General features: G+C 36.3%; 1 protein-coding gene and 1 pseudogene across 8 annotated transcripts; both read left to right on the top strand.

The window, feature by feature from the left end:
* Window positions 1-77: 77 nt before the first annotated feature.
* LOC125204596 (uncharacterized) lies at window positions 78-4327 on the top strand. Of its 7 annotated transcripts, none has more exons than XM_048103290.2 (6): window positions 78-221; window positions 970-1040; window positions 2764-3514; window positions 3595-3868; window positions 3950-4080; window positions 4149-4327. In XM_048103290.2, the coding sequence occupies exons 3-6, from the start codon at window positions 2778-2780 to the stop codon at window positions 4192-4194; spliced, it is 1188 nt and encodes a 395-aa protein (XP_047959247.1). In that variant the 5' UTR covers window positions 78-221; window positions 970-1040; window positions 2764-2777; the 3' UTR covers window positions 4195-4327. The 7 variants fall into 7 exon arrangements, with proteins under 7 accessions (XP_047959247.1, XP_088917122.1, XP_047959249.1 ...); XM_089060996.1 differs by having other exon boundaries at window positions 2302-3514; XM_048103292.2 differs by lacking the exon at window positions 970-1040 and having other exon boundaries at window positions 89-221.
* A 212-nt stretch (window positions 4328-4539) lies between these two features.
* On the top strand, window positions 4540-9777 carry LOC125204598 (replication factor C subunit 2-like; annotated as a pseudogene). The gene is made up of 14 exons (XR_016132739.1): window positions 4540-5490; window positions 5693-6243; window positions 6322-6412; window positions 6529-6606; window positions 6705-6784; window positions 7129-7248; window positions 7347-7416; window positions 7492-7565; window positions 7996-8116; window positions 8221-8283; window positions 8765-8824; window positions 9092-9193; window positions 9268-9351; window positions 9451-9777. The product of XR_016132739.1 is annotated as a replication factor C subunit 2-like (transcript).
* The last annotated feature ends 769 nt before the right edge of the window (window positions 9778-10546 follow it).

Below are 10546 nucleotides of genomic sequence, written 5' to 3'. Positions count from 1 at the left end.
TCTATTAGTAGTAGAAGTATTTAAATTAAATATAGGGGGCAATTTTTCTGTAAAAGGCGGTGAACACTTAAAAATAAAATTGAAGGAGGATTAGCAGAAACGCTGCCGTATTTGGGTGCAGGTGCCTTCATTCACAACCCTATCTTCCTTCCTCCGTCTCTCGATCTTTTGCGCCGATACTTCATCCTTCTGGCCTCTCGATCTTTTGCGCCGACACCATGGTATGTTTCCTCATTTTCATCATTGTCTGGCTCATCAATACAATTGATTCGGAGTTTTTTTCCTAATTAAACCACTACTTGTTCGGTGAATAAATTCATGATTCTTGCAATTCTTAGGGCTAATTTCATGGTGCCTGTTCTTTTTCCCTCCGGCCTGAACCCTCTTTTATGTTATTAGGGTTAATTTCATGGTCCTGAACCGGGATATTTAATAATCCATGGCTTAGATATAGGGGGCAATTTTTCACAACCTTACTTCCTTCTTCTCGTCTCTCGATCAAGTCACGCTTGTTCCTAATTAAATTACTACTAGATTCTTATGATTCATGCAATTCTTAGGGCTAATTTCATGCTTCCCTCCGGCCTGAACCCTCGTTTATGTTATTAGGGCCAATTTCAGTATGAAGTATTGTTGTATTGATGAGGTGGAATTGAAGGATGGTATTGAACGTAATCTAGAAGAATTAGAATTTCAAGGAATTGATCTTGTTGATTTGGCATTGATTGGTGGTGTTGTGGTGTGGATTGTGGAGTTGTTGTGTCGATTACGCTGTGGATCGTGCGTAGGTGTGATTGAGCTTGCGATTTCAGTTCTTCCATAACTAAAATTGCAACAATATATTAATACTTTTTATGAAATTGATTTAAAGTCAGCTCTAATGTTTTCAAAATAAATCAATATGCATAACTTTTACTTGTGTATCTTCCAAAAATAATCAAAATTTTTATTATTGGCCATTGAGTGTAGGTATAGGACTGGTCTCATCCTTTCCAAGTGATCTTGTAGGGAGCCATTTGAGAAGCTTAAATCAATCCAAGGTGATTCTTCTTTTTAATATTAAACATATTTTCCTGTAGTTTTCAATGTTTAGATATATATAATAAATTTGCAAATTTTTTTTGGATAAGCATGACAAAACGGAATTCATTTTTTGCCATGAATATTTTCTGGGTTGGGATATTTCAGTTTCTCGAATTGTTTTTCGTCTCATTCTCTTCCACTCACTCACCCTCTCGGTCGGCATCTGCCTGACACAGCCATTATTTTCTACCACTCGTCGCCGTTCGGCCGGCCGTATCATATTATCTCCTTCATCTCTGCAAAACACACGAAAACCAGTCAAAAGAAGAAAATAAAAAAAAAAACATCCTTTTAATTTTCTGTCTCACCTCTGCTGGTCCTTTCTTGACTGCTGTCTCTTTATCTCTATTGTATATCCTTGGAGTTTAAGTCGTTGCGTAGTTGTTGAATGTTTCAGATCTCTAGTTAATATACTTATATTAGGGTGTGTTTGGATACATCAGTTAGTGTGTCTTAAATGGAGTTATCATATGTTTGGTTTGACATTTATAGAATTCGACAGGCCCAAGTTAAAGAGGAAGGCCCGCCTAAATTAGTGTGATAGTGCCATTTAGGATAACTTTTGAAATTTCTCTGATACATATCTGAGTTGCTCATATAAAAAAGTATTCCATGTGCATTTACTTAATTAGCCCTCTTGTTTGCCCCTACATAATTGAACGGACGAACTTCACAAAGTAGATTCTGCTACCCTTCTAGATTGTCTGTCTGCAAATATTCATTTTACATTTTGGTGACATATTTCTGATCTTAACGATGAGAACGAGGCAACTACAAGGTGCATTTGAGCACCACACCGGCGATAAAGAAGGCCGATTCTTTCGAGCGTGACGAGCTCGACTAGGCTGCGTCTTGTTTTAGTTAGTAAATTAGCTTACTTATTTGATTCTGGGGCTTTGTCCATATGAAATTGGACCGTTTAACGGTGTCTTCTTTAGCTGTTTTGGCAGACTGAGCTTTATATCCATGTCTAGTTTGCAGAGAGAGATGCCCAAATTCTTTGATTAGGCTTAATTTTATATATAATCTTGTACAATACCGGAATGATGTGTTATGTTTTCATTTTTAGGTTTTTGAGTGGCATAAGTTTTTTTAATCTATGTTCAGTTGTTTTATGCTATGATTTGTAGGTGTCGGCCAGTAATCTTGTTCTTGCCTTTGAGTTTGATTTAAATTTTTTAAGTGTTGCTTACTTTTAACCATGCGGTGCAATGACAGAAAATGGAGTTCTGCATTCATCCAAATACGGCTCTTGGAAGGGAATAATTGAAATATGAAAAATGTACAAGGGTAAAAATAAATATCTTGATTAACTAATGGTTAGTTGCTGACAAACCAAACAAAATATAGCTAACATAAGGAAATGAAAACCAACAATACAGACAGCCCTTTAAGAAAAGGTACATCCATAAAAAGAAATCCTTTTCAGATAAAAACACTATCTAAAGGAATGGTAAGCTACAAACCAAACACACCCTTAGTGTGTTGTTGGATTCTGTTTATTTTTTTATTTTGATTTCTCTTTCTTCATGTCTACATATCCCCACATTACTCTTCACTCCAGTCCTGTTTTATTTCATCATCCGGTAAATTGAAATTTAATATCTTATGAAAGCATAAGTAATAGGAGTACTATAACTAACAAGTCACTTGCTTTTTCTCTAAACTTTCTCGATCAAGAGAAATTCAATTCAATGCAGATCGAAGAACAAAGTCATTTGTTTACTTTAGAACATCCAGTGAGGTTTTGTTCAGGAGTGCAATATGAACTAAGGAAAGATTCCTTCTACAGTTCTTTTATGGTAGCCATAACCGACATGTCGTCGAATGATCCCAACTCTAATAATCCTAGTGACTCAGAAGTCTGGACCTGCTTTCGTAACACCCGTGCTTGGTATGATACTCAAAAGAGCTTCGGTAAATATGAAAATACCTTAAAGATCTCACACTTTGACGGGCAGAATTCAGTTATACTAACAGAAAAGGTGGATATGTCACTACATGAGTGGCTTGCCAAGGAATTGTCAGATGGATTTGAATCTAAGCCAGCTGCAGTAAATGGTTCTTCAATTTGGTGGAAGAAGATCAAGCCGAATTTCGTGTCCATTTTTGGCTCGATACTTCGTGGTCTGAGAGCACTCCACAAGGACGGCAAATATCATGGTAACTTATTGAATGGAGTTGCTATTAAACAAATAGATAAGCCTAAAGGCATATTATTTAACATGGTTCAAGATCCTCGTCAGATTACTCTCACGAGGCAGACTCAAGATCCTCGTCAGATTCTCACGAGGCAGACTCAAGACATCATCAGCCTTGATACATTACTTAGATGGGTGTTAATGTACCCATTTTTACAAGATCCTGCTCGTGCCCTTCCAAAATTAGTGGATGAATATGAGCGCTTATGTTTCTTGCAACTAAGGCACAGGTAATGTTTGTTTCAGAATAATTTTAATATTTCAAATTCAAATATTTTCAAATATTAATTTTGTTTAAATTTTTATACAGGATTGATAATGAATTGCCCTCTGGTACTTGGCTTGCAAAGTGGGATCTTAATCTGGCTATTTTCTGGGATGAGTTGGAGACAATACGCTTTATGAAGAGTGTCTGCCGCATGGTTCAAGATTTGAGGGACTTTGAAACTGTTTTTTCTCGTTTGTTTACTTCAAATTGGAAAAAACGAGTTAAGAATGAGGATATGCAAAGGATCTTAAATAATAGTACTTACACAGATGTTGGTATTCAGAAGCTCCGCTTTTGGCGCAATTGCATAGAGCACGTATGTACAATTTACCATATGTATACTTAATTACTACAAGAAATTTTACGTTGTAATAATTCTGTTGTATGCAACTTGCAGATCAGAGTTACCGCGGGTGACAAAAGCGTAGAAGTTCGCATCCATAGACTTGTTACTAAAGACCTACCTGAACTGTTACCCGAAGTTGTGGCTGCCTATCATGATTACTTGAGACTAGCAGATCTGAAGCAGTAAGTTTTATTAAATTTACAGCTTTAGCTTTAGGCATGATTATTTATTAATTTTTCATTTTGTGCAGGTGTGCTGAATCATATTCTGTATTCAAAGACATGCGTTGGACCTGATCCCAAATTATTTAGCTTTATAGTTTCTCATAAAATTGTTTTTAGGGTTTAAATTTTTTAGAATCAGACTACTGTAAAATTACTGTTCTTGAATTCTTTTTAGAGACTAAGGCATCTTTCAATTGAGTCTTGACTTTTATGTTGGTGTCATTTGCATAAAGAAGGGATCTTTGGTTTCCTCAAACGGAAGCTTCCATTTATGTTTTTCAGCATGCTTCAACCAGCTTGAAGGTTAGTGTGGGATGATCTATGGCTTTAGCCAAGAGGGATGAAGCCATTCCTAAGGCTGTTCCAGACTGTGTCTCATAGAGCATGAATTTGCCTACAGATAAATCAAACTCGTTCTCTAGTTTAATGGATGAATCCATGTGGTTCGGCTGCTGCAGCTGCCTTCAAGATCAAATACCCAGTGACTATTAAGAATATAATGGCTGATGAACACATGGATGGTATAACATTGTCTATGTTCAGTTGTTTTCAGTTTATGTGGATCTTGTTGAGTATGATTTACTAGTAGATGATTCATCATTTTTTGTCACAGGTAAAAGTCATAGTGGAAATGTTTAGGTGGATCAGGTTCATAAAGTCACACTCTTGATGCTCTGATTGCTTCTTTAATCCTGGTTGAAAAACTTTAAGGTTGATACTTTTAAGTCAATAAAAAATTGAGATTAATTTTGGATAAACTGGCATTCTTTTCAACTGTATATAAATGAATTTGGTGAAGGAAAAGGGGTCGTCATCCTCTGTTAAGGAAAAAGATGCATACAGGTTGATAATGAGATCCCACAAAAAGACAGCAAAAAAAAAGAAGATAAAAACTGAGGGCAAACAGAGGGTAAGAATTTTCAGACAAAACAATTTCTGCACAATCCCGTTTTACCAAATCAATATAATTTAGCTTAATTAAGCTGATTTCAATCCAAGACTGCATTTTAAATTAAAATATAATGATTAAAAAAAAAAAAAGATAAAACAGAGAGCAAGAATTTTCGCACAAAACAACATTAAAATTTCAGAAAAACACACACATACACACACCGTTGTTCTTGAGAAACGCCGCGATCACTGGCTTGGGCGACTTTAACAAGAGCCCACGTGAGGAGCTCTCTGCTGAAGGAGTCGAGTTTGACGCCCACAACGAGTGTTGTGAAAGAGTGTGTGATCTTGTGGTGGTTATTTGTTAAGGATTAACTCCTTAACAAGACGATGATTCGGGACAGTCGTGAGGAAACGCAATGCCTCGTCGATCAATCATAGGGTTTTTGTTGTTTCTTGCGAAGAAAGAAAATAAAGGTAGGCAAAATACTTGTTATTTGATTGATTCCGAAAGATAATACTAACCAAGCAAGAAAAAAAAAATGCAAATTCCTAATTTATCTAACTAAATAATGCAACTAAATAATAATGAAATACTGAACGTATCATTATATGTATGTAACTGAAATTTGGAGCACATTTTGTAAACTGTGTGAGAATTTTGTCTATCGATCCACAGGGCTGGTTTGGCTAAGATTCCCTTACCAAGATCTTGCTTTCAGTACACCAAAGAAGTGGTTCTGATATACTATGATGCCTGGTTTTACAATCAGGACGAATACGAAGGCCGAGCCCGCATGTCTTGCGACATTGAAGGATACGAACCAACACTCCTCCAGTACAATTTGGTATCAAACTATTGGGAAGTCTTTGCAAGGGTATTACCTGAGCTATACCCTGATACGTATAAGAGGAACCTCATCTATGTGGGTGGAAACATTCTATTCATGATGGACTACTCATCTAGCTGGTTGGTCTAAAATCTGTCCTCAAAGAAGGTGGCAAACGTGGAGGTGGAGCTTCCTGATGCGGATGTGATTGGAGCTTTCAACACTCATACCACAAGCACTAGTTGGGTCTTCTACGTATTCATTCGTCATGTGGTAATTATATGACTGGTGGTGTTCGATATGCCAAGGTCGAAGTTGTCCAAGGCAAGGACGGGGATTGCATTGCTACTGTTCAGATGAACGGTGTCCTGAGAGTATCTCCCTTGTCAAATATGTGTATGTAAGTAAGGCCCTTGTTCATTGTAGTATTTTGAATTTATTTTGTAATTGATTGGAGATGCTTGTTTTTTGTATGCAGGTTTGGTTTGGTTTCAAAGCAAGGTCTAAGAGATTACATTGCAGCAATGGCGCCAGTTTTACCGAGCTCTCAGCAATGGGTCGAGAAAATAGTAATCAATCGATTCCTCCCTCTCCATCTCTCACTCTGACAAGCATACTCTTGACTAATTGTTCCATGTTTTTCCCTCTGGCAAATTAAGTAATTTTGCAAATTGTGAATTGATAGTCGACCGAAGCAAGTGAAGGATGGTGCGCACCAGGAAGAGGTCGTTCGATTCTCACCAACACTTTGGAAACCACTAATGTAAAATTTCTCTCTTTTTTCTTGCCTTTCTATTTTGAAATTTTTCCCCTCTTAATTTAAATTTTTTTTTTTCTGGTGTTGTTTGATTAAGTTTCCAGTGTCCGCACATGCTATTCTATGGGTCTCCTGGTACGGGGAAAACGACTATAGCTCTCGCCATTGCTCACCAGCTTTATGGGTAATATAATTTGATGAAAGCTTGTGAAAGTTTTTTGTATAATAGAGTGAATTATGAGTTACAGAGAGAAAATAAGTGTATATATTGAGAATAACATATCTGCAAAGTTACATTATCTCTTGATTGATGTTTGATGTTGTTAAGAGTATCAGTATTAGGTGAGTTTGTATTGTCTGGTGTTTTTGACTTGAGGTCTAGCATGTAATGTGGAAATAATTAGGGAAAATGGGGATATATTGGTAACTGAAAACAATGTTGTGCTATTTCCTTACATTTTTTTCGCTGCATACGGTTGTTTTGATGTGAATTGTGAATTTCCTGAACTAAATCAGTCTTCTCTATAGGCCCGAGTTATACAGGTCTAGAGTACTGGAGCTGAATGCTAGTGATGATCGTGGGATAAACGTTGTTCGTACGAAAATTAAGAATTTTGCTGCTGTTGCTGTTGGCTCTGCACGTCAAGGGTAGTAATACATTATATGTTTTCAAAATGAAGCTTATATCTTATCTCTATGATGCTCTTCCCTTATTAACATTTTAATGCCTTACTTGTTGATTGTAGTGGTTATCCTTGCCCACCTTACAAGATTATAATTCTTGATGAGGCAGATTCGATGACTGAAGATGCCCAGGCAAGTGTGCTGGTTCTGCCTGTATTGTTTTGTATTATGGATATGTTAGTGAGTATTTGATTTATGGCTTCGCAGAATGCCTTGCGACGCACTATGGAGACATACTCAAAAGTTACAAGATTCTTCTTCATTTGTAACTACACTAGCAGGTAGAGATTTGGCAATCCCTTTTGTATCTGAGTTGCATGTTGTTTTCATATCAAATATTTTTCTCGGTGATAAATGTTGAGACTCTAACTACCGCTAGTAGCTATGTTGCTCGGTTTCTGTTACAACACATGTCTCAAGTCTTACCATTTAAAAACATCTTTGCATGTTGTTTTTCTTGTAGTATGATTGATAGCCCCCTGACACAAATAGAAAAGAGAGAAGAGGATGCACACTATTGTTCTTTGCAAGCAAATAGAAAGGCCCATCTCTGTGCTAGAGGAAAATGTTGTCAAATGTTTAACATGGATAACAGTCTTTGATTGGATCATGATATGTTACTAAATCTTTAAATTCTCGGAACAGCAAGTAATTTTGAGATGAAATCTAATATTCTCTGAACTGACTTTAGGAATGATTTGATTTATACAGAATTATCGAACCCCTTGCATCAAGGTGTGCGAAGTTTAGATTCAAACCACTTACAGAAGAAATTATGACATCTCGCATTCTTTATATCTGCAATGAGGAAGGTCTTAACTTGGATTCAGAGGTTTGGTTTGTCAAACTTGACATCTGAGGCTTGTTTCAATGCATTTTTGCATGTTCATGTGATTATTCTTTTTAGATCAGTTTATAATTAATGTTTCATTGTAGGCACTTTCAACCTTAAGTTCTATCTCTCAAGGTGATCTGCGTCGTGCTATAACATATCTACAAGTAAGACTTAGCTGAGATTTTCAAAATTTTTAAGATGCCTGTATTTTAGCATGTTAAATAGTTCTAATTGTTTTCAGGAAACTACATAATACATTATTTTTCCCTGTTTTATGTTTTGCCAGAAATCTTAGGACCAATAATTTGTGGATGTAATGGTGATTCAAGACATTGCATCGAATACTGAAAACCAAAAACAAGGAAAATAACCTGTAAAACAATAAAATATAGAGACATGTGGAAAAGTATACAAACATAGTAGAGAAAATTAGTACTATTACTTAACAAAGCACAAAGCCAGACTATGTCACATAAAATGTGGGATACCGAGCATTTTGGAAATTTAAATAGTACTGACCCATAGATACTTTACTGGTAAGTTGGATACCAAAGGAAAGGGGATGCTTGAACCTGTAATTTGTCGTTGTTTTGTTACATATTTATGAGCATTTTATCTCAGTTTTCATATTCCCTTTTTGTACAGGGTGCTGCTCGCTTATTCGGATCCTCAATTTCATCTAAGGACTTAATCAGCGTGTCTGGTGTAAGTTGCACTACAGAATTTGTGAATGATGACTTAGATGATTTGTCATGTTCTGAGACTAGAAGTGCTTGCTTCTGATCATGTGCAAGTGTGCATTTAATGGTTTTGACATTGATGTGTTTCTCTGTTTTGGTTGAGTCACCTCAAGGCTTAGGCTTATATGTTCATGATATTGCTGAATATCAGTGATCAAGGGACAAATTATGCGTTTTAAACTATTTATGCCATTTTTATCTAATTAAAAACTGCTAACACGTCCTTGGTCAGGTCATCCCCGATGGAGTTGAAAGTGGTGATTTCGACATAGCTGATAAAGAAGTAAAAAATGTGATTGCTGAAGGTTATCCAGCTTCTCAGATGCTCAATCATGTACGGGCTGATACTTACAACACTGTTTTATTGTGCTTCTTCCTGCTGAATATGCTGACATGTTCGTGTTACAGTTGTTTGATGTAGTTGTCGAATCAGACGATATACCAGATGACCAGAAAGCAAGAATATGCAAGAAATTTGGAGAGGCAGATAAGGTACAAAAAAAAAAGCTGGTATTTCTATGTTTTCGTGCATCTTTTGCTGTGGTGTCCGATCAAGAGCTGATTTAACTCATTCTCGTGTTGCGTTTGCAGTGTCTTGTAGACGAAGCAGACGAGTATTTGCAACTGTTGGATGTGGCCAGCAAATATCATGCGTGCGTTAAATAACATGCTACAGGAATTCCCTTTCGGAAGCTAGGCGCCTGCTCCTCTGTTGAGACGTCAACTTTTTGCCCAACTACATACACCACAATGTTTCACCCGTTGTCGAACTACGTCGTTTAGTACCACTGATTGTTTAAGCAATGTAGGCATTCAGTTTAATTCTCACTGGAAATTTTGATCAAGGTGAAAAATGAAGTTTATGTATTCCATGTAAGCCAAATTTGTGGTTAATGTGCAAAGCGGGAAACTTGTCAACATTATCGCGTCAAGATGGACTCAAACCTGAGACCTTTGGTTTCACGCATTAGACATCCTATCTCAATATTAGAATTTTGCTACTCTTTTTGCAACCTTTTGCATTATATCGCAAACCGTGAAAACACTTCAATTATAGTAGTACTCCCTCCGCTTGTAAAATATTGTTCACATTTGACTGACGCGGATTTTAAGAAATGTGAAGAAAAATGAGTGGATAAAGTTAGTAGAATGTGGGTTATACATTTATATGTATTAGTTTTATAATAGAATACGAGTGTAATGAGTTAGTGGAAAGTGGGCTCCATTTATCGAAAATGGAGAAAAGCAAAATGGACAACATTTTATGGATGGATCGAAATGGTAAAAATGGACAATTTTTCACGAACGGACGGAGTACTATATTCCAATATTATAACAATATTCTCATCAAATATTTAAAGAAATTATGGATTCTATTTGGAATTTTAATACTCACGTAGACTATCTATCCAACAATAATTGCATGTGATAAAATCAATAATAACATAGGATATGATTGAGGCGGTGTAGCTGGCAAGCTGCAATAAATTTGCCATTCTGAATATGTCGTTCTGCCTAACAAAAATGATAAAATAAAAATGATTTAAGCGGTGAAGCATCAATAAATTTGTCAATCTGCCTCAAAAAGATAATGTAAAAATGATTGAACGGTCAATCCTCAATAAATTTTATTTAAGATTTAATAGTTAGGATTTAGGATAAGTATGGGCATTTGAGGAGCAATTTT

Source organism: Salvia hispanica, chromosome 6 (genome assembly GCF_029641045.1).
Source record: "Salvia hispanica isolate PSC_SH4W2 chromosome 6, Shi_PSC_v1, whole genome shotgun sequence".
NCBI lineage: Eukaryota > Viridiplantae > Streptophyta > Magnoliopsida > Lamiales > Lamiaceae > Salvia > Salvia hispanica.
This window is presented reverse-complemented; position numbering and strand designations above follow the sequence as displayed.

Excerpts from the sequence above, each read along its gene's own strand:
- LOC125204596 (XM_048103290.2), top strand. The coding sequence starts at position 2,778 with ATGCAGATCGAAGAACAAAGTCATTTGTTTACTTTAGAACATCCAGTG. Across the intron at positions 3,515-3,594 it reads TTCTTGCAACTAAGGCACAG|GATTGATAATGAATTGCCCT; the intron begins GTAATGTTTGTT and ends ATTTTTATACAG. Across the intron at positions 3,869-3,949 it reads GGCGCAATTGCATAGAGCAC|ATCAGAGTTACCGCGGGTGA; the intron begins GTATGTACAATT and ends TGCAACTTGCAG.